The 25,031-nt window shown below is 42.8% G+C and overlaps 1 protein-coding gene across 2 annotated transcripts in view; it reads left to right on the top strand.

The window, feature by feature from the left end:
• The first annotated feature begins 6,905 nt into the window (after nt 1-6,905).
• Nucleotides 6,906-25,031, top strand: part of LOC141132803 (potassium voltage-gated channel subfamily KQT member 1-like) — a 166,313-nt gene continuing 148,187 nt past the window's right edge. For both annotated transcript variants that reach the window (XM_073621684.1, XM_073621683.1), the window contains exons 1-2: nt 6,906-7,060; nt 8,341-8,833. In XM_073621684.1, coding sequence (XP_073477785.1) covers nt 8,511-8,833 — 323 coding nt within the window. In that variant the 5' untranslated portion in view covers nt 6,906-7,060; nt 8,341-8,510. The remainder of the gene's footprint in view (nt 7,061-8,340; nt 8,834-25,031) is intronic.

The following is a 25,031-nucleotide window of genomic DNA, read 5'->3' as shown; positions in this document are numbered from 1 at the left end:
ATGGCATCAACCACCTCTGAGCCTGCCCCTGCAGAGCTGACAGAATCTCTGCCCCAGTGTGGCTCCTGTCCCCTAAACAGAGCAACTCAAGCACCGCATGGCATCTTTTTGCCTGAGTGCTTGCATAGGCCCTTGAATGCTTACGGAGCACCACTGGTTCAAAAGACAAAGTTGCAGAAGAGGCCATAGAGGAAGAAGAAGAGGAGGGGTGGAGGAGAGAGCTGTGGCAGAATCGCCTCTAGCATTTTGGAGGCGTGGTGGTAAACAAGCTCCAACAATACTAAACCCTGTCCTGCATCCTTCCCTGCTGCCAGCAGAGTTACCCAGTGCGCCGTGAAGGAAAGGTAATGTCCCTGCCCATGCCTGCTAGACCATGAGTCAGCGGTAATATGCACCTTACTGCTGACCACCCTGTCCAACTAGGCCAAAACATTGCCTTCCACATGCCGGTAGAGAGCCGGAATGGCCTTCCGTCAAAAGAAATGGCATTTTGGAACCTGCCACTGAGGTACAGCACATTCAACAAATTCACGAAAGGGGGCAGAGTCTACCAGCTGAAAAGGCAGCAGTTGCAGTGCTAGCAATTTGGCCAAGCTAGCATTCAGACGCTGAGCATGTGGATGGCTGGGACCAAATTTCTTTTTATGGTTTAGCAAATGTAGGGAAATTTGCCTGCTAAAATCAGATGGATGTGTACTGATAGCAGATTGGCTGCAAGTACTTGGGACACCTATTGCCATACCTTCATTCCTCTCAGTGCAGGTTTTTGAGAGGACTGGAGGTATAGTGGGGTTGGAGATCCCAGATGAGGAGCAAGGAGAAGTCTGCCTTTTTCTTTGATGTGGGTCTTTCAAGTGCTGTTACCAACGGACTGCATGGGAGGTCGTCATATGCCTGGTCGAGCATGTGGTGCCCAAGCGGCTGCTGTTCTGGCCACGTTTGATCTGCTTCAGACATAGGTGCAATCTGCTGCACACGTGTCAAAAAAGTCCCACACCAAGGAACTTTTCAAAATCAGCGGGGAGTCAGCAGCGCCCTGTACCTGCGGAGCTCTGTGGTGTGATGCAGTAGGTTGGCTGCCCTTAAGCTGCCCCCTAGAGGACATCCTGTCTCATTTGGAGTTGTGCCTCCACCTCCTCCTCCTCCTGCTCCTCCTCCTCTCTTCTATCAGGCACCCACGTAGAGTCAGTGACCTCATCATCCCCTCCCTCCTCGTCACTGGAGCAAACTTGGCAGTAAGCTGCGGCTGGGGGAACATGGCTGCCAGTTTCTTGTCCTACTTGGGCACCCCCTCTCTCTAGGCTCAAGTTATTCCATTCCTCCACCTGGGAAACAACATCTGAGCCTTCTAATCGCTGTGCATCCTCCAGCAGCATGTACCTGACACTGTGGTCGAATAGTTTGGGGGACTTCTCCGTGCATGATGGTGGGGCTACGGAAGGAGTGACTGTGGACAAGAAGCCAGTGGAATAGGCCGTGTTGACAGCTGCTATTGGAAGGCAAACTACTCTGAGCCTGGGTGACAGAGAATGAGGAGGATGAGGACGGCTTTGTTATCCACTCCACCAACTCTTCTGCATGTTCTGGCTCAATAACACGGCCAGCAGCAGAAAAAAAAGACAAACGTGCCCCACGGCCACCTGCAGAGGATGCACCGTGTCAACGACCAGCACTGTTGACTGTAGACACAGAGCCTGCTTGTCCTCTTTTAGTGGCCTGTGAGTGTCTGCCCCTCCTTGGTGGCCTTCCGGACATGATGTATATTTTGTTTTGCAACACCACACTGCACTGTATTGTGTACTGTGTACATCACCAGAAAAGTAGTAGCAACTGCACTTTGGCTGCACTGTATTGTGTACTGTGCACACCACCAGAAGTGTAGTAGCAACTGCACTACGGCTGCACTGTATTGTGTAATGTGTACACCACCAGAAAAGTAGTAGCACCTGCACTACGGTTGCACTGTATTGTGTATTGTGTACACCACCAGAAAAGTAGTAGAAACAGTATACCACAGAATGCACTGTAGATATAGGCTACACTGGATGCTGCAGAGTATATATATATATATATATATATATATATATATATATATATATATATATTAGACTGTCTGTATATATATATATATATATATATATATATATATATATATATATATATATATATATATATATATATATATATATATATCAAATGCACTGCCTGAAGTAGATTAGAAATAGTACACCACGGAATGCACTTTAGAATTTAGATCTAGGCTACACTGACTGGATGCTGCAGAGTATATATATATATATATATATATATATATATATATATATATATATATATATATATATATATATATACACTAGACTGTATATATATATACTAGACTGACTGAAGTAGACTGATCAAATACACTGCCTGAAGTAGATTAGAAAGAGTACACCACGGAATGCACTGTAGAATGCAGATCTAGGCTACACTGACTGGAATATATATTTATATAGGGCAGCACAGTGGTGTAGTGGTTAGCACTTTCACCTAGCAGCAATAGGGTCGCTGGTTCAAATCCTGGAGTTTGCATGTTCTCCCTGTGCCTGTGTGGGTTTCCTCAAGGTACTCCGGTTTCCTCCCACACTCCAAAGACATGCTGGTAGGTTAATTAGATCCTGTTGAAAAATTGGCCAAATATGTGTATGTTGTATGTGTAAGCGTGTCAGGACCGCGCTATACCTCAGATGGACACTGGCGACAAAAAGTGCCCTCAGTTCATATAGGTAGCGCTATACAAGTCACTCATTCATTCATATATCAAATACACTGCCACTAATCGAATAACCTGCCCGCTTAATTTAAATCACGCTATCTCTCTGCCCCCCCCCCAACAACACTACACAGGGCCACCGTGTAGGCAGCCTTATATAGTGTGGGGTGTGGACTTAGTCCCCCTGAGCCACCCAATTATGGCTCTCTTAGCAGAAGGCGCTGGGATTGGCCAAAGCATGCAGGTCAGGCGCATGCTTTGGCCAATCATCATAAAGCAATGCACTGCGATCTCGCATTCATTCAAGTGCCTGCTTAACGCCCCATGATGTTCGAACATCAAGCTCATCCCTACAGGCTATCACATCATGTTATCAGCTCTCCCAATCGTTAGTACGAGGCCAAGAGCACTCGGTGACAGCTTGGTCTCCATGCTGGGAGTGCGCTATGAAGTCCTCTTACAGCACAAATGGAGAAGCTCATATATGTTATATACAGTAAGCTCATCTCCTGGACTGAAATAACTTATCCTGATTTCAGTGCATACTGTGAGCCTCTGCAAATGGGCATTAAAGTTATACTAAAGGTACTGTTTTTATTTTTTTCTAAATAACAAACATATTATACTTACCTGCTCTGCTCAGAGCAGTCCCAATCCTCCTCTTCTCAGGTCCCCTGCCAGTGCTTTGGGCTGCTCCTCCCTGATGAGTGCCCCCATAGCCTGCCGCTTGCTATAGGGGCACTAGTGTTTGCTCATTCCCCAGATGCCTCTAAGACACATAGAGTGTGGCTTGGCCTCGCCTTCATCTCACTGGCTGTGATTGTATACAGCGCTCCTACACCATTCCTACCCATTGGAATGAATGGGCAGTGCTTCCGAAGCGCCTGAAAAGCGATTCGGAAGCGCAGCAACACGGGCGCTTTTAACCCCTTTTTAACCCCTTCTTGGGAGTTAAAAACGCCCCGCTAGTGGCCGAAAAGCGCCACTTAAACAGCGGTCAAGCGCCGCTAAAACTAGAGCTAATGGACTCGCCGCACCAGTGTGAAAGCAGCCTACAGCCTCATACACACGATCGGATTGCTGGCCAAAAGAGCGTCAGACTTTTGTCCGAAGGGCATGTGCCAGAAACTTGTCTTGCATACTAACGGCACACAATTGTCGGCCAACAAACACGAACGTAGTGACATACTACGTGGAATGTCTGCTCTTGAGCGCCACCCTTTGGGCACTTTCTGCTAATGTCGTGTTTGGTGAGCATTGATTCCAAGCATGCATGTTTGTACTTTGGTCTTTTGTGTGACGGACTTGTGTACAGACGATACGAAAATCTGACAACAGACCGTTGTCCGCTGAAAATTTACTAGCCTGCCATCCAACATTTGTTGGCAGAAAGTTGGACAACAATTGTCTGAAGGAGCGTACTAATCGGTCGGATTTTAGACAAACAGTCTGTCATCACACAATTCCCTGTCGAAAATCCGATCGTGTGTACGAGGCTTTAGTGTCTGATTGTCCTCCGCACTATTGCAGTCCCGCTATAAGTTGCTGATCGCTGCCATTACTAGTTTTAAAAATAAAATAAAAATTCCAGTATATATCCCATAGTTTGTAGACGCTATAACTTTTGCACAAAGCAATCAATATACGCTTATTGGGATTTTTTTTTACAAAAAATATGTAGCTGAACACATATTGATCTAAATTTATGAAGAAATGTGATTATTTCTATTTTTGTTTTGGATATGTTTTATAGCAGAAAGTAAAAAGTATTGTTTTTATTTTTTTTTGTCTTATTTTTTGTTTATAGTACAAAAAAATAAAAATCGCAGAGGTGATCAAATACCACCAAAAGAAAGCCCTATTTGTGGGGAAAAAATGAAACACATTTTATCTGTGTACAGCATTGCATGACCGCATGATTGTCAGTGAGAGTAACGTAGTGCCGTATTGCAAAAAATGGCCTAGTCATGAAGGGGGTAAATCTTCTGGAGATAAAGTGGTTAAAAATGCCATTTACATGATGATGGGGAGGGGGGGAGTAGAAACCGGGAAAGGCAAAACATTGGTCGATTAATTTGTAAATAATTCATTTAATTTTTTAATGGAAGAAGTGAAAGTAGGTACATTTGACTTAGGATCAACTTCTTGCAGTTCCTGTACAGCAGACATCAGATTGAGAGAGGTAGTGGCAGTACTAGGAGCCAATCAGTGCTCCTGTGCAAATAAGGGGCATACTGATAGGAGGACAGAGCAGAGTAACATAGAGATGAGCTCATCAGTCTGCTGCTTCTCTTTCACTGTCCAGTCAGGATAGGCTGAGGGAAGGACAAGAGCTGTTATTTTATTTTATTTTAGTACATATAAACTGCTAAATACCTTTTCTTATCAGCAGTATATTTCAGTCTTGTGACTTCTATCAGTATCTGGCTAAAGCTTGTCCTATGAGGATACAGGACCCCCGACCCTCTGTCTGGACAGTGCTGATTGGCCCTGTGCTGATCACATGCACCCCATCCCCCCCTCCCCCCCAAGGCTCTGTTATATCAGCAAATGGTTTGGGGGCTGTGGAAGGAGGGGGGAATCAGAAAAGACAGGTTCAAACAACAATGCGGAGGATTAACCCCTTAGATTCCACAGTGAGTATAACAAGCATGCTGTACTGCATATACAGACTGATTGTTACTGTTGTGGTTTAGTAACGATTTAAATAAGAACTCAGTGAAAAACGTAAATAAGTATGTGGAAGAATTTTAAAATATTGGAAGCTGAATATTGGCACTGCTCCTCTTTATAATGCTATAGTTATCCACACTGGGGGCAAGGGACAGATGCAACACACCTCTTAATGACTCCCAATCATTGTATAGCAGGGATGGCACAGACAATCAATTCTGAACGTCTGATTTAGAGGATAAGTTATTTTATTATCAGCATCCCTCCTACCTTCAAAAACTTAGAATTGTTAATTGGGGATACCTATACATCTCAACATCTTTGCCACTGGAAACCCTGGAAACATTTTTGACAATTTTGACTTTCCTGACTTCACTAGTCACATTCTTGTTCCAGATCAGTGACTTAGAAAGTACCCAAGCCCGAGGGGACAACTTACATTTTAAGAACAAGGTCAAAAATGGAATGTTTTTGGCAATACAAGAACCCAGAGCACTGCAATGCATAGGAAAGGAAACTTACATTAGGCCGTTACTTCAAGTCTCCTTTACACCAGTTGCATTAAGCTGCTTTACTCTGCATTGATCAACGCAGGCTCAATGCAAGGGCACAAAGAAAACAGTTGTTCCCTATGTGCCCTTGCATTGCCCCTGCATTGAGCATTAGCCCTCGTTCACACCGGTGCGATTTGTAATGCGATTTGACTGTTCCAAATCTAATGAAAAAGGTTCCTGCTCTACATTTTTCCAATTTCATTGTAACTTGCATAGACTTCTGTTCGACGAATTTGCAAGCAATGAAATTAGCGGTATAAATCGCACTGATCTGTGGCTTTGTAATCGCGTTGAAGTAGCCCGATTTCAAAGCCGCACCAGTGTGAACCAGGGCTTAATCTAAAGTCCTATTTGGGTACACATTTTTCTTAACTATGTTTACAGCTTTCTGCAGTGCGTTGCAAAAAGACATACAAAGGCAGCACAGCTCCAATGCACATGCGTTGCAGCCCACCAGAATGCACGGTAGGGCACTACCATACCTTGTAGTGCTCCGTGTTGCCAATAGTGGGGCACATCCACTTTCTTGGATGTTTTGGTGCATTGCCAGCTCATTCATTTGCCTTAATGCAGCACACATTGACGCGCGTGGGTTAGCCCAACACACAGCAGCGGAAAAGTGTAAATTCAACAAAAACAAGTAGTGTACATAATAAACACATAATAAACTTTGCAAACCCAATTATTTGCATGGAATTTAGTTGAAAATATTATTAGCTATGCCTTGCATGTCCTGTGTTTGGTAGTGATGTGTGTAGGTGCTGGGACTTTTAGTGCCTCTGCAGGGGGATGGATAGAAATGGCACAGGTAGTGCTGTGGTTGAGTAGGCAGAATGGCATTACCGTTCTCTGCAGGGTGGATGGGGAGGGGGTTAGGCACTGATGAGTCAGGAGGAGGGGTCACAGCCTCAGCCTTCAGTGGAGAGGCAGAGAGCCCCACACACCCACAGGCAGGTGCTGAACAAGGCATGGATGGCTGACAAGAGCCCTGTACATCAAGGGGTTAATGGCAGAGTCTGGTGGAGACCACTGAAGGCTGACTGTCCCTAAATGTCACCGCAAGGAGGACCAGGTCCTGCAGGTAATGTGTTTGCCATGGCACAAAATTCTTCACCTCTGATACAGCTGACCTCTGCTGGAATTGAAATTCATTTACTGCTGCAAAAGTTGGGGGGGGGGCGTTGCGTGCTAACGTCTGCAGCAGTGCAATAGTCTGCCCTTAGTGCAACAATCTGCATGGGGCAAAGGTTAGCGCAATAGTCTGCAGAATACTTTAGTGGCACATCTCTATGTAACAGTCTGCAGAGGGCACAAAGGGCAAATACACCACTGCGAAGCAATTGCACTTAACAGGCAGTTGTGTTAGCTGCAATTTAATGGTGCAATGTTCTGCAGAGGGATGGATGCGACATATCTTGAAATAGGAAGGTTTCAAAATATCATTTAGTTATTGATCTAGAAAGGGGAACAGTGTTTAAATCCAAAGGTAATGCTTTGCATTTTTTAAATTGCAGAAAGAGCCACGGCGTCCTGACAGCGATGGAAATTAGAATTATTTATCTCCATTTTTTTACAGGTGTGCACACTTGCAAAAATTTCTTTTTAACTGTCTTTAACAAGCAGCTTTCAACCGCTAAAACTGCGCATTGAGCATTTGGTGAGTTAAAAATGACGCTCTTTTTTTTAGAAACAAAATTATCAACAACTGTTTACAGATATTTCCTGGTGTATGGGAAAATGTATGTGAATTTGCGTTACACCTCCGTCGCAACTTATTGACACCAGATGCGCAGGAGGTACATCTGCTTGTAAAAGAAAGTCTGTCATGATGCTGTTAAGTTTTAAAAAAAATATTACACCATCTATAACACAAAATTTTACATTATTTGGAAACTTGATTGTTCAGAAATCAATTTATACCACTTGATCCATCCCTGGGGGTAGGTGGGAAGTGTTCTTAGGTATTTAGGTACTCTAATGAAGAGTAATGAAGCTGGGAATTGCTATTCTGGCAAAGCATTTAAAGTGCATGACTGACCTGTATCATAGCTTGAAACTTTGGCTCATGCAGCTGTTACAGGACTACAAGTCCCAACGCTGTGGAGCACTCTGAGACTTGTAATACTCTGATAGAGGGACAGCTGCGGTGCTGCATTGGCAGATCACTGTGGGTGACAGTAAGAGTTATGCGTATTATGTAACTCAGTCGGCCTCTCTGCACCAGCTTATTGAATAAGCCTGAAAAGATTGATGGATTTTATCCTGCATGTGTTTTTTTTTTTTTTTGTCATTTGTGTCTATTTCGTGCTGTGCTCTAAGCCTGCCAGGTGCACTGACCTTGTGTTGTTCTTCTTGTTTCAGAGCTATGAGTGACAGCGGGTGACAGCAGGTGACACCGAGTGACACATCTGTGATCCTGTCTGCGGTGACTCTGAGCAAGACACTGATAAGAGGGATCAGGTCCCGAGGGAGCTTGCAATCCAACACCGGCAGCTGAGGATGTGAAATATTGATCAGCAGCAGTCTGCGCCATGTCGTGCAGTTCGGGGGAGTGCAGGGGGCTCCCCCTTTACAGCTTCTACACTGCCCCCCCTGCCACGGACCCTATGCATTACTCCTCTGTGTCCCTCGGCCCGGATCCCCCCTTAAACAATGGCTCTGGGACCCCCTGTTCTGCCCAGGACCCCACGCTGCAGGTGAGCAGCCAAACTGGGGGCGTGAAAGAAGGGCAACAGGACTACTACCCCAAGTGTTTCTACCGCCACTATCTCACTCGAACCAGCATGCAGGGTGACATCTACAACTTCTTGGAAAGACCCAGCGGTTGGCGTTGCTTGATATACCACTTCAATGTGTGAGTATGTTCTTACCTCACCCTCGCCCCCCATCTGCAAATTTGCGCTTATGGGCGAACTCATCCCTATCCTCACCGGTCACCTGAGCCTGTTCTAGTGTCCCTCTTATCTCTTTAGCCAGTCTCCTGTCCTCCTCCTGTCTCTATTACACCGATAACACATTTACTATCTCCTCCATTTCCCCATTGTCAGATTGAGAATGCATAATTCAGGTCTCTGCTGGCGGGATTGCTGAGCTGGGGTATTGTCCATTCGGAAAAAAAAAGTCACCTACTCACTCTTGTCCTTTGGATAGGCAGACACTCAGTTTTCATTTTCGGGGTTTTGGTTTTTCTGCAGTCAGTCCTACAATTTAAATTAGACAAAAAAACTGAATGACATTTAGTTTGCTCTGTGTATCATAAACAATCGCCATTTGTGTTATAAAATACGGCTTTTACTTTTTTTTTCATCCATTTTTCCATCTTAATGCTGCTGATCTCTATGAGCCACTTCCTGTCTACAAGCACTTGCTACAGTGTCAGCTGCTCATCATTGCTTTGGACTGATAGTGACAATAGGGGACCATGCCTGCACAATGTGTGGCAGCATGGCCATTTGTAGCCTCCACCAGGGGTACATATGATAGAGTGACAACACAGGAGCACAGTTGGGAGACAGTTGTCACTCTATCACATGACGTGCCTGAACAAGGACCTTTATGGCCGGATCAACAAGGTTTTTTTTTTTTTTTAATAGAAGCGGCAGATTTGAAAAGATTTAAAACATCTTTTAAAATAACATTGTTGAGATTTTATTGACTGGGTTTAGATCTACTTTAATGACAGCCAGAGAACTAGTATTTTCAAGGGAGAACAACAAAAGCATTCCCTGTGCTATACACTATGAGTTTTATTTAAAGTGTCTCCAGCTGGCAAATTTGATATGTTAAAGTAGGACAATACAGATTACAACTCTGTCAATAGTCAATATTAACTCACTGTATGAAAGTTTTTGAAAACTCCATATCCATGTCCTGCTGTGCAGGTTTGCCTACAGCGGCCTACAAGGAGCTCAGAGAGAAAGAGTATCATATTGGAATAGGAGGCAGGAAAGCCGCACATGCATTGGCGGTACGTGCAGTCACACATGACCGCAGCTGCCAATATTGTCATTTCGCTGCCCTCTAAGCTTATTGCACACAGTGTTGCCTCTGCATACCACAAATAATTATACACCTAGTGATGGCCTATGTAACTTTTGTACTACATTTTAACCAGTGTTCAATTTTAAGAAAGGACCAGGTGGCAGTAATTGATACAAATAGTTCAATTAAGACGCCTTTCACATGGTTGGTAGTCAGTCAAATAAATGGATAAGGTCTGGGTCCTGTTCCATTTTTCTGGATCTAACCATGATGGATCAGAGGTAGTCTAATGTAAATAAAGGCAAGTCCATTTCAATCCAGCTGGCCATGGATCCAGCACGGGTCCAGAAGGCTCCAGTTTGTAAAGGCATAAAAATGTGAATGGACATGGATATCACAAAAGTGCTCTGATTTAGCAGGGTATCTGTTTGTAGATCCCCTGCCGATCAGACGAGACGGTGCCCGTGTGAAGCTGCCACTGATGACTTTTGGAAATCTGAATACCTTAATGCCTAGTACACACGATCAGAAAATCGGATAAAAAATACCGCTTTTGGAGCGATCCTACGCTAATCTGATCGTTAGTACACAGGTTTTGAGAGCCGATCGCGACAGTTCATGAGAAATTATCCGAAGGTACAAACACAAAAATTTTTCCTCATACAATACCAGAAAGTATCATTTTTGTTTAATCAGTACAGTATTCATCCGAACAAAAATCGGAAAGACCAAGACCACGCATGCTCCAGAATGACAGAGTACATTATAATACAATACGACACATTACATCACTTTTGAAGTTGTGAGAGCATTTTCGGAACTTTAGTAATCTCTAACTTTCGATATGAGACTAGCATGCAAAAAAATGGATGATCATTCATCAGATATTCTCATCGTGTCTGCCAGGATTTAGAGAACTTTGTAGCTAATATTCCCAATCATGCACATTTCTTTTCTAGGTGTTTTCTCCTCTGCATGGGTTTGGTGTCTATGTAGGCTAGGTCTTCTTCTCCTGCCCTGAGCAAGTCTAGATCTCCCATGTGTTGCTGTAGCTTTAGGGCAGAAGGAGAGCTTCTGATCCAGTGTCATAATTGTCATTATTGTAATATACAGGCAAAAGTTTGTGCACACCTGCCCATCACACCTTACAAATGAACACAAATTCCTACAGACACACTCCAAAATCTTGTGGAAAGCCTTCCCAGAGAAGTGGAGGATGTTATAGCACAAATCGGGGCAATTTCATATTAATGCCTATGGTTTGGGGATTGGAGAGCCAACAATCTCCCACAGGTTTGATGATAAAGTGTTCGCAAACCTCTGGCTCTATAGTTTATACATTGCGTTGTATATGTCTTGTAGTTGCTGCTCTTTTACATTGGGAAAGGAGCATACGATATACTAGTTTGGCACTGTGACATGGCACACATGTGTATGCCTGAGGTTGAGGGGTCTGTTTATATAGAATGCCGTGTTTGCCTTTTTTGTACAATTCTCAGAGCATTTTCAACAATTATCACATTTTGCGCTATTTATAAAAAATGTGAATTTAAACAGAGTGTACTTTAAAAATGCCAAAGTTAGAGATTTCTCTAAATTATTCAAAAAGGTGCATTGAGATTGGCAAAACATTGCCCGCTCCAAACTTGTGTAAAAGGCATGCTTTTTCAGACTGGCGCACACCTTGGGCCTAAGGATGACTGGTGGACAGGAAAGGGAGAACGTTTATCAAAATGCAGAATGACACCATTGGGGATTGTATGGCGACGATCCCCCGTTTCAATGGAGGTCTGACAGCTGTCACAGTTCACCTATGTGTACAAAGAAAAGCAACGTCCATTTGTCATTTCATATGCAATATAGAAATAATTGCATAATTTTCCGTTCTTTTTTGTACTAAGTAGACAAAACTGCAGAGAAACGTTTTAATTAAAAATGGCTAGCTCTGAAAACTGCAACTAGCCAAAAAGCATGCAAGACAAAAGGGATGAACTGTGTTTAAAAAATAAATTAGACAAATAAGTAAATAAATTACTTCTCACCTATTTATATATAGCAACATTTTTTATCATTTTAGAAATGGACTTTAATTAAGTCCCCTTTCCTTGCTAACAGGTTTAATTGAATCAGAATTGTTCCTAGAATTCATTAGCTTTGGAAATGATGGATATTTCCAGGGACAAAACATTCCATTAATAAGGGTTTTTACCTTTTATTAATCATTTTCTAACATGTACAAAAAGCAGGCTAATGAGACGGGGGGGGGGGGCTTTTTTTTTCTTCAATCATTTGTTCCCCCTACCCATCATTCTATGGGCTTAAGACCTGTTGAACATTAATTAACCAACTACAGTTTTCAAATGCTATCAGAGCTGGGGTACAAAGCGTATACTTTAGATTTAGGCCCCTTTCACATGGGCGGCTGTTCTGCCACTGTTAAAATGTTTTGAAATTCAGAGAATCCCGGCACAGCGTTCACTTGCAGTTGTAAATTGCGATTAGCTGCGTTTATGTGCGTTTACATGTGGCTGCATTGGAACATTCTTGCCATTTCTGATGTGCTTCCTGTTGTTTTTCTTTCCTTGTTGCCGCTGCTATCCGCAGGAGAAATAGTACACTACGATTACCTGCAGTTATGTGCAGATAGCTGCGCTAAATCGTTCCTGGATGCAGTCAACTTTATTTTTTCTATCTGCACAAAACTGCATGTAATGAAACCATCACTAAACGCAGTGTGTGAATGGGGCCATAGGAAAGCATTGTGTGCGTTTAGCTGCGGTAGATAACTTCATCTGTCCGCAGCTAAAAGTACAATTCTATCCGCCCGTGTGAAAGGGGCCTTAAAAAGACTGGAAATGAAGTGGCATTAAAATTTTAAAATTCATATGTGATTATAATGATAGGATTCTGGATCATATACTGCGGCAGAGGTGGCACGTGCGGGCACATAAACATACATGTAGGTCAAGTGCCTGCTCCGGTTTTAGGAGCGTGCTGCGCACTTCCCCTCCCTGCGATTGCGGATCTCGGTATTCTGTCGAATAATGCAGATCGTCGGATAATTCCTCCGACGATCTGCGCATGTGCGGTAGTGACGTCACTCCAGCTGATGGCTGGCTGGAAGGGAAGGAGGGAGTGCTGGGTGGAAGGGATGCAGGAGGGGAGAGGAGGATAGAGGGGATCCGGCTGATTCGAAAGCAGCTCAGGCAGAGATCGGTGTTCCCCCTGGAGAAGGACAGACCGGGGGCGAGCACATCGGAGGTGTTTATATCGGAGTATCCCCCGTAGATCAGTCCTCCACCGGTGTAGACTAGGCTGGTTTTTCCCTGGAGGATCGGGTCTGTCCCCCTTGCCAGGCAGTGCAGTGTAGCGGGAGAAGAAGAAGGGTAGATCCCACCGGAAGATAATTTCCCCCGGTGTTGGGTCGCCCTTGCCAAGTGGTGCAGTGCTCGGGTCATTGACAGCTCTGTGCACATGCTTTGCTGATCGTCGGATAATGCTTCCGATGATCTGTGCATGCACAGTGTCGACGTCACACCAGCTGATCGGATTGGTAACAATATGTACAAAAATAAAACTAACAAAATTGTTAATAAAGCCCAAATTTTATTTGATTTCTTTTTTTTTTTTTTTTTTTAAATGTGATACAAAATTACAACTTAAAAAAACTCGCCATGCCTCTTACTAAACGCCCCAGACTGTCTACTTTCCAAAAAGGGGTCATTTGGGGGTATTTGTACTCTCCTGGCATTTTAGGGCCTCAAGAAATGAAGCCATCAGTACATCAGGACTGATCAATTTTCAAATATATATATACCATAGTTTGTAGATGCTATAACTTTCACACAAACAAATTAATCTACACTTACTGAGATTTGTTGTTATCAAAGACATGTAGCAGAATACTTTTTGGCCTAAATTTATGAAGAAATTTTATTGTATTGAATATGTTTCATAGTAGAAAGTAGAAAATATATATATTTTTTAAATTTTTTGTCTTTTTTTATTTAAAAAAAAAAGCCAGTGTTAATCAAATACCACCAAAAAAAAATCTCTATTTGTGTGAAAAAAAATTATATTAATTTCATTTGCATACAGTGTTGCATTACAGCGCAATTGCCAGTTAAAGTAGCGCAGTGCTGACTAGCAAAAAATGCTCCGGTCATGAAGGAGGTAAAACCATCCAGAGCTCAAGTGGTTAACTTTAACTGCTAGCATGTCTAACCTATAGCATATTGTTAAACGAATGTTTTACTGCCGTTAACGTGATGCCTAGGTGTGAACCTAAAGGCAGCGAATGTTAAAACAGAAAACGTATTTCTTTGTTGTTTCAATAGGACGATTTTGCTCTTTTGGTGGCGGATTCACTTTAGGTCAGCAGGGCTCCCTCTTTCTCACTCTCTGTAAACAATGTTGGTGCCCCCCATCCTTCCGTCCCTGCTGTCATCTGGGCAAAAGATCCAGGATTTTCTGATGGTTTCTTGCCAAGTTTTGGGATCGGCCCCTCTTTCGAGGACAGCAGTGGGCTCAGGCGGTAATCGCTGATGTGTGGATAAGCTCCGTCAGCTGGGCAGATGTTGCAGTGAGTGGCTGAGATAATCTGCAGCTTTATCCTGGTGTGTGCTGTGCGGGGTGAGGATATTATCGGCTTCTGTGTCCGTTCCACATGGCGTCTGATCTGCAGGCCCCTCCACTCCCGGTTTGCAATGCAATGCCAATGGATAGTTCCAATTTATCATCATCTGCAAGTGGGAGAAGACTATTAGCTGATGTCACACAGGTTACAAATTCATCAAAGCTCAGCTCCAATCAAAAATGTTTTTTATTCGTAGCTTAGACAGAGTAGAAAAGACTTTAAATTATGTTCAAAGCTTTTGTGACCATACTTATGTTGTGGGTCACAAGACTACAATTACTTTCAGTCTCCTGAAGTCAGCTGACTGAGCAGAGCCGTGCAGGCTCGGGAAGGATCCCGACAGTATTGTCGGGATCAATCCCACTGCCTGATTGCTCCAGTGAGGGGCAGAGCTCTCTGTTTGGGGCAGACAGAGAACTGAGCGATCAGCAGTCATGTGATTGCTCAGTTCTGAGTCTCGGAGCTGACGTGGGACAGTTGCAGCATGGAGGTGAGTATGTGTGTTTGTTTTTTTAAAGCCCATACTTTTCCTTTAAAGTGATAATAAAGTCTTGTTCTTTGTTGTTTAAAAATAACAAACGTGTCATACTTACCTGCTCTGTGCAGTGGTTTTGCACAGGGCAGCTCAGATCCTGCTCTTCTCAGGTCCCTCTTGGGCGCTCCTGGCACCTCCCTCCTGCCGAGTGCCCCCACAGCAAGCAGCTTTTTATGGGGGCACCCAAGCCAAGCCACTGCTCTGTGTGTCCATTTAGACATGGAGCTGTGGCTCAGCCCCGCCCCTCTCTCTCCCTATTGGCTCACTGACTTTGATTGACAGCAGCAGGAGCCAATGCCACCCTCTGCTGTGTCTTAGCCAATCAGGAGGAGGGAGAGGCACATCTCTGGATCAAGATGGAGCTCAGATAATTATTCGGCTGCACACAGAATGTTTTTTTTTTATCTTAATGCATAGAATGCATTAAGATAAAAACATTTCTGCTATTAGAACCACTTTAACCACTTGACCACAGGAAGGTTTTACCCCCTTCATGACCAGAACACTTTTTGCTGTTCAGCACTGTGCTACTTTAACTGGCAATGGTGCGTTCTTGTAAGACTGTACACAAATGAAATGTATATCATATTTTCACACAAATAGAGCTTTCTTTTGTTGGTATTTGATCACCACCGGGTTTTTTATTCTTTATTATATAAACGAGAAAAGACCGAAATTTCTGAAAAAAAAAAATATATATATTTTCTACATTCAGTTATAAAACATATCCAATTAAAAAAAAAACTCAAAAAGTCAAAATTCTTCATAAATTTAGGCCAAAATGTATACTGCTACATGTGTTTAAAAAAAAAATCACAATAAGTTTGTATGAAAGTCATAGGGCTTACATACTGGAATTTACGCAGCTATAGACGCTATACTTGGTAATGGCAGTGATCAGCGGCTTATAGTGTGACAGCGATAAGGTGGCGGGCAATCTAGTGCTAACAGACATTGGCAGGCTGACACTGATGTCACTAGTGACACTAATACAGTGATCAGTGATAATACTGTACACTGACACTGTACTAATGGCATTGGCTGGGAAGGGGTTAACATCTATAGGCAATAAAGGGGTTAACTGTGTGCCTAACAAGTGAAAAGTGTGTAATGTGTTCTGATTTTTACTTACAGATCTGGCTGTTTTTTCTCCCTGCTTTTCAGGGAGAAGAAACAGCCAGATCACTGTTCTCTGTACACAGAGTTCTGTGTGCTTGTAAACACAAAACTCTATGTGATTGGACACAGCCAATCAGCAGGTTTCAGCTGAAATCATTGGCTGAAATCTGCTGCTAAACTCATGCTGTGTCCAATCACAGCACAGGTCGGCAGGGGGAGAGTGCTTGTGCGCCTCAAACCTGGAAGCAAGCCTTCCATGTACATGTACGTTGCCGAGCCTGCACCTGCCGTCCACTCATAGTATAACTACTGTGAGCGTTTGCAGGAGGTTAAAGCTCCAAGCTTAACTTCAGTCGTGAACTTGTACAGGCTCTTCTCCTGTGCTGAAATTGCTTATTCTGATTTCACTGCACACTGTGAGTTTCCCACAATGTGTTTTAAAAGCTACAGCAGGTCAGATAGGGCCCTCCTCATTTCCTGGATGGAGGACATCCAGCATCATCTAGCCTTTCTTTCCCAGCCTAACTGTCCCTGACCCACCCATTTCATTCATTAAATATGAATTCTGTCACAGAGGCTCAGCATCACATATGAGTTTTATCTAGTGTACACCCACCCATCCATCCATTAAAAGTCAGCCCTCTGCCTGGACCAGGGCTAAGCCCACGTTCACACCGGCCGATTTGACATGCCAAATTGCGTGCCAAATCGGAGACCATTGCCGGCAACGGCTCCATCCGAATCGGTGCGACGCTGACTTTGCGGCACCGCACTAATTCCCAAAAGTAGTTCCTGTACTACTTTTGGCGATTTCAATAGACATTTGTGCAGGAACCCACACAGATGTCTGTCAAATCACCCCCGAAGTCAGACTGAAATGCCGGTTTGAAATCATGTGAGTTCAGCTGAACTCGCACGATTTCAAACCCACATTCAGTGTGATCCTAGACTAAAGGCTCTTGAAAATATTACTGAGGCAGGGTGGCTGTGATGTTTTTAGGAAGCTATGTACAGCATTCTGCTGCCAGCCATGATCTCCCTGATTTGCATAGAGATGCACAGAGTCTTAGTGATGATATCAGGACAAAAAAGCAAAGGGATACTAACTAGGCATCCCTGGATCGGACTTTAAAGGCATAAGAAACAATGGTGAAGTATGAAAAAATACACATGACATCAATAAAGCATTCGATTTCGTTTGGTTCTCTGTACCTGTATGTGTCTTGGCTTTTCCCCGTGGACAGATAAGTGTTTATTTAATATATGTGTTTATTACATTTTAAAACAAATATGTTCTGTTTCAGACAGTGAGATCCGTTTTTTCTTTTGCTATCTTTGAAACCGTGAATGCGTCCTGAAGAAGCCTAACGGTGAAATGCGTTGATGCACAAGGGCTCACTGTATATTCTATATCATGCTATATGATTTTTAATTCTCGAATGCTTTATTGATATCATGTGTATTTTTTCAATAAATATTGTTATTTCTTTATACTTCACCATTGTTTCTTATGCCTTTAAAGTCCGATCCAGGGATACCTAGTTAATATCACTTTGCTTTTTTGTTCCCCTCTCAATTAGGCAATTAGGGATGTGACCATGTGAGTGCTCTCTCTTTTTTCTTATACACACTAGTGATGATATCAATGGGTCTTTACAAGGTATATATTGAAAAAGCATAGCACTTCTCAGATTTTTTTCTATATGTGCTTCCATTGGGGAGATTGTCCCCATTTTCTGTCGCAGAGAAAACCGGGTTTTTAACCTTTTCCCACTATTCTAAAAGTGCTTTTATGTTTTCTATGTGTCCCCCAAAGAGTGATTTCCCACTAACATACCCACCATTTCGTCTACAGGTGTCACTCGGACAGTAAGTGATGGCAGAATCTCCCCAGTAGGGACAAAAATAGCTATAAAACCCAACAGAGTTGTTTTATACATTTTGTGGGTGCTAGGGTTGAGCCATAGAAGCCACTCACCAAAGCGCATGGCAATATTCTACTGAAGCTGCATGCCCACTCACATGCAGGAAGAATGTAAACACTCAATAGGGAGATAATTTACTATGAGGACATATCAGGTTTTCTTAACTCTAAAAAAGGGAATGCCAAGTACACCTTATAAAGGTGTCACTTTATCTTGATAAAGATCTAAAACCACAACCAAAATTAAATAAAGAGTTTAACAAGCAGAATTGAGCATTACCCCCGAGGGTGCACTTGTTGAGATCCTGGGGAGAATGGCATTAAAAGATACATTACATTCATCAGAATAGGAAATCTTTATCTTTTTATTAGAAGTCCAACATATCAATTCTCAGCTGGTGATCAGTGACATTTGACAGTGATTAAGGTGCACAGCAATGTTACCGTGACATAAATATGCCATGGGGGACAGAGGGGCAGGCTGCTACACCGTGATCACTTTGTAGGATCTGGGGAAAACAGTAAAGCATTTACAAAGAATTAGTAGATAGACTAAACCTTTAATGTAATGAATATATAAAATACAGCCAATATGAAGGGGTAAGGGTCCATCTCTGTTTTTGTGGCTCTTTAGCACACGTGCATTAATGGGCACTTTGTTGCACATTAACGTGCATTGTATTAAGACAACCCATTGAAACAATGGCCTGTCAATGCAACCAAAAGGTAGGAAAAAATCAGACATGACCAATGTTTACTAACTCACCACAACATGCTACCATTACCCTAGTGCAGTGATGGCAAACCTTGGCACCCCAGATATTTTGGAACTACATTTCCCATGATGCACATGCACTCTGCAGTGTAGTTGTGCATCATGGCAAATGTAGTGCCAAAACATCTGGGGTGCCAAGATTCGCCATCACTGCACTAGGGTAATGGTAGCATGTTGTGGTGAGTTAGTAAACATTAGTCATGTCTGATTCTTTCCTACCTTTTGGTTGCATTGACAGGCCATTGTTTCAATGGGTTGTCTTAACACAATTCACGTTATTGTGCAACAGAGCGCCCATTAATGCACGTGTGCTAAAGAGCCACAAAAACAGAGATGGACCCTTACCCCTTCATATTGGCTGTATTTTAGTGTGTTGGGGAGCCATTCAAAAAGAACAGCACTGCAGCGCAGTGGCGGCCGGTGGTAATGGTTTTTGGGGGGGTGGCAAATAGTAACACCCACCCCTCCCCCCCGGGCGGTCGGTGGGTGGATCTGGTGCCTTACCCCATCTATGCAGCGTTTCACCGGCGGCTTCCCTTGCTCGGCGGCAGCGGCAGCGACAGCGACAGCTTTCCCTTCCTCTGTTCTCCACGGGCTTCGGTGGCTTCAGTTTCCTCCCTCCTCCTCAGCAGTCCAATCAGGTGTCTTCTCTTTTCGGCCAATCGGAAAATGAGTCTCAGACCTGCTTCTGATTGGCTGGATTGAGGATCAGTGTTAGAACAGCGAATATTGTATCACTGTTGTAACACCTGTGACGGCTCATGGCGCAATGCTCTGCGCTCCGAGCCCACCCTATTTTTAAGCCTATTAGAGTCTATGGCTCTAATCAGGTGCTTAAAAAAAACACCCCTGCCACTGTAATTAATGCGCCCGGCATCCTGAAAGGGCCTGGACGCCGGAATAGGGGGTGGCCGCGGCGGCCGTGGATAGATTCATGCTATCCATTATTCATATAAGGGGTGGCGTGGATAGAGGGGGTGGCGCCCCTAATGGACGGGGCACCACTGCTGACATGACACATTGTCGTGCGTTGCGTTAACATGCGTTAATATTAGTGGGCCCTAAATGCTGTGTTTATGATTACTATTGGTGATTGCCTTCATGAGAAGTCATTGTAATTATCATTTTGAGAACTTAAAGCGGACCATGGGACAGATGAATGTGTGTTTATTAAGTCAGCAGCTACACTTTTTGTAGCTGCTGACTTCTAATAAACACAAAAACGACTGGAGCTCCGCTTTAAAGTAAACCCTGCATTTGTTTTTTTGGTAATGGGAGGGTGCTGCACCTTTAATAAGCCTGAATATAAGACTTCCACCAAAAGTAAACTAACGTAAAAGTGCGCATACACCCTAAAAAATGTATTAACACTCAATGAAAAAACAAAAAGTTAATAGTGTATCAATGTAAATGATAACATGAATAATTAATTCATATAAATCTCAAAATAAATATTGCTAATACTTCATGATTCATATTAAATTAGCAACATAAATTTATCAAACATAATTCTGTATAAAAATTGCAGAATAAAAGAAATCCAAACGTTCCCAGGGGAAGCCTATTTCGGGGAAACACGTTGGGTGGAGCCACATCTGTGACGTCATCACGCATGGGTCTGCTGGTGAAGACTGCGGCCATGCCTGTGGGGTGTTTTAGTCACTTTTTTAAATATGGTTTTATCTATATAAGTACAATACTTTTTATTTTAAACCCTATTGTTGACATACTACACCATGAATCCTCTTCTGTCTTCTGCCTCTATGTGAAATATATCTGGAGAGCTATTTTTTGCTTGCATGGTCTGACTCTGACCCATTGGATATGTCCCACGGCAACACCAGCATTAAGAGCCATTCATGGGATTATATCCTATTTGCCAAACCTATGGATAAGAGCGGTGGCTTTCTTTACCGGAGCGAGTTAGATCTCTATAATTTGATATCATAACTATCTGGTAGAAGGTGTGATTTTTTATGGGGATTGCACCTTCTGAGCACCTTAACACGGTTTTGTTTGTCTGTGTTCATTATCATGCACCATTAGAGCACTTGGACTATCACCTGAGGATTTGGACTATCTTTTATTCTGGACTTTTTACATGGAATTATGTTTGATAAATTTATGTCGCTAATTTAACCACTTGACCTCCAGAAGATTTACCCCCATTCTTTGCGATACTGCGTTCTGCGTTAATTTAACTGACAATTGCGCGGTCATTCCACGCTGTACCCAAATAAAATGTGTAATTTTTTTTCCCACAAATAGAGCTTTCTTTGCTGGTATTTCATAACTACTGCATTTTTTTAAAATTTTTATGCACTATAAACAAATTTTATACTTATAATTTTATAGGTTTTTTTTACATTCTGCTTTAAATTATACCCAATAAAAAAAATGTAAAAAATCTAATTTTTCATAAATTTAGGCCAATAAGTATTCTACTACATATTTTTGGTAAAAAAAAATCCCAATATTATTGGTTTGTGCAAAAGTTATAGCGTCTACAAACTATATGATATATACTGGAATTTTTATTTATCTATCATTGTTATTATTATACAGGATTTATATAGCGCCAACAGTTTACGCAACGCTTATTTTTTTATACTAATAATGGCGGCGATTAGCGACTTATAGCCGGACTGCGATATTGCAGCAGACTAACTGATACTTTGTGGGAACCAGTGACACTAATACAGTGATCAGTGTTAAAGATATACACTGTCACTGTACTAATAACAATGCCTGGGAAGGGGGTTAAACATCTAGGGCGATCAAAGGGTTAACTGTGCGCCTAGCCAGTGTTTTTGTGTACTGTGTTAGGTGCTTTTACTAAGGGAAGTGATGGATTTTATTCCCTGTTTTGCAGGGACACAAAAAAAACATCACCCCCTCCCTGTCAGAATGAAGTTCTGCCTTGTTAATATAGGCAGATCTCCGTTTTGTGTCTCTGCCCTGCAATCGTCGGGTGCCGTTGGACATCCAGTGCCCGACACCCACAGATCTGCTTCTGCTGCTGTGAGTATCACAGCAGAAGCGTGCCCCTAGGAAGAAGTGCAGAGTCATGTATATATATATGTGATTTTGCACAGGAAGGCTGCCATCTGCTATGGAGCGGTCCTTAATTATGAAGTATTAGGAATATTTATTTTGAGATTTAAATTAATTAATTATTCATGTTATAATTTACATTGATACACTATTGACTTTTTGTTTTTTTAACATGTAAATTAAACTTATATAAAATGTACAGAACTCTGTATATCTGCAGCTCTTTTGGAGGGGAGGGGGGGTAAACATTGTCCATAATGAAGCATAAGGGCCCTTCACACCACCCTGGTCTGCAGTGATGTGCTAAACGTACACATCTTAACGCACGTTGTGTAGCACATTAACATTCCTTGCATTAGGGAAGCTCATTCAGTTTGACCAAAAATCATGTATAAAGAATTTTGTGCCCTGCTATACAACAATCTGCACTGCAACACATGGCTGTGGGCAAAGTGCCCATAAATGGCACAGAAATGCACCGACTCATGTAACATGTGTTGCTGAGTGTGCTGGTAGCGTGTACTAACATTTTCATTACCGCATTGCTGTAGTGTGAATGGGTCTTAACTGATGGACCGATGTTAGAATGCCCCTGCACATTTCATTCCCCTCTGTATATATCCTTTGCTTCTCACACCAGAACTGGAAGAAGGAAAAATGTAAACATATTAAAATTTAATGAGACACCTGTTAGCAGCAGGTGATTATGGTGTTTACTGCCCTTTGTTGAGCTTATAAAAGTGAATGTTTGCAAATGAGATCAGGCTGACATCAGACAACTAATTTCATCTTCATGTCTGACAGCTGAAAGCAAACATCTATATTCTAAGCTGAAATGCATATATGGGAATTGTTGTACCTGCCAAAAGATTTCTCTTCAACCAGTCTTGAGATGCAGGCAGGTATAAAGACCTAAAACCACAAAACAATAAAATCAGAAAATAACACCAATAGTAGTATGGAAAAGCTGCTAGCACTTCTGGTATAGAAAGCAGTAGCAATGTTTTATAAGTGCAGCCCTTATACAATGTTAATAGTCCAGTTTTTTAAAAGAATATGACATCTTCATATATATAAGAAAGTAAAATAAGTGCATGTCCACACAAAAAGGTTCTGGGAAGGATCTGTCACCAAAAGGAAAAGTTCCTACTGACCCTTACCCCAACAAGTGGACCATTTAGACCCCTTTCACACTGAGGCGGTTTTCAGGCATTTTAGCGCTAGAAATAACGTCTGTAAAGCACCTGGAAACTGCCTCCCATTCATTTCAGCGTGACTTGGGGTGGTGCGCTTGCGGAACGTTGGGAAAAGTCCTGCAAGCAGCATCTTTATGGGGGTTTGGGAGCGCTGTATTTAGCGCTCCCAAAACGCCCTGCCCATTGAAATGAATGGGCAAAGCGTCTGAAAAGTGCCTCGAAAGCACTGCAACATGGGTGCTTTTAACCCTTTCTTTGGGGTTAAAAGCGCCCCACTATTGGCCGAAAAGCGCCAATAGAAACAGCGCTAAAGCACGAATGAAGCTTTAGCACTAACGCGGCCATGGTCCCAGTGTGAAAGGGGGCGCAATCAAAAGCACTTATGAATACTCTACTGTAGCTCTCCACACAGTGTGAGAGGATGGGTTGTTTATAAACCGATACGATTAGATGAGGTCTCACAGCATAAATGTATGAAAATAGGCAAGAAGAGACTTCATTGCGCTGTATTACTGACAAAGGTATTTATTTAAAAACAAGAGAGAAGCCAGAATACTCACAAACATAGTAATAAAAATCGCCTGTCAATCCTCATAACATAGGTAATGTTTCCAACTGGTAAGATGGCCGACTACTGAGCATGGCAACGTTACGTGACCAGACTCCTTCCAATGCGTTTTGTCACTCACAGACGTCATCAGGGGCGTGATGACATCTGTGAGTGACGAAACATGTTGGGAGGAGTCTGGTCATGTGACGTCGGCCATCTTACCGTTTGGAAACATTGCCTATGTTATGAAAATTGACATGCATTTTTTATAACTATGTTTGTGAGTATTCTTGCTTCTCTCTTGTTTTTAAATAAATACTTTTGTCAGTAATACTGTGCAATGAAGTCTCTTCTTGCCTAAATCTAAACATTTATGCTGTGAGACCTCATCTAAATAGGATCGTATCGTTTCCTAAACAACCCATCATCTCCCATGTGTGGAGAGCTGCAGAAAAGTATTCATAAGCGCTTTTGACTGCTTTTGATTAAGTGGTCCACCTGTTGGGTTAAGGGTCAGTGTGAACGTTTCCTTTTGGTGACGGATCCTTCCCAGCACCTTTTTGTGTGGACCCTCACTAATTGGACTTTCTTATATATATGAAGATATCGTATTCTTTTGAATATCTGGGTTATTAACAATGTATAAGCGCTGCACTTATGATACATAGGTATAAAGACCTCACTTTTCTCCGCTACAGTTAGCAGTACAGCTTGGTCACCAATTTACCCCCATCCTTCTCATTGGATAATTAAGTAACTAGTCACTCTTATGAGTTAAAGGGGTTGTAAAGGTAAAAGTTTTTTCACCTTAATGCATTGTATGCATTAAGGTGAAAAAACATCCGACAATACTGGCCCCCCAGCCCCCCCCCTATTTTACTTACCTGACCCCTCGAAAGTCCCGCGCTCACCCCCCACATCCTCTTCGCCACTCAGCCTGGCCGTTGATTGGTTACAGTGGATTGAAAGCAGCGCAGCCATTGGCTTGCGCTACTGTCACTCACAGGGGGGGGGGCAGGGCCGAGTGATACAGTGAGCGGCTATGGCCGCCGGCTGTATCACGGGAGCGTGCCCGAAAGCACTCAACACCATGCGAGGGAGCTCGCATGAGGGTGTTGAGTCCTTGCAGGGGGGAGCTGAGACAGCCGCCGAGGGACCCCAGAAAATATAAAATAAAATAAAAAAACTACTGGCACCACTCCCCCCCGCCCTACCGACACTGTCCACAGCCCCAACCCGCTCCCCCCAAAAAGCATTGTGAACATTTTTTCAAAACAAATTA

Source organism: Aquarana catesbeiana, linkage group LG03 (assembly GCF_042186555.1).
Source record: "Aquarana catesbeiana isolate 2022-GZ linkage group LG03, ASM4218655v1, whole genome shotgun sequence".
Taxonomy (NCBI): Eukaryota; Metazoa; Chordata; class Amphibia; order Anura; family Ranidae; genus Aquarana; species Aquarana catesbeiana.
This window is presented reverse-complemented; position numbering and strand designations above follow the sequence as displayed.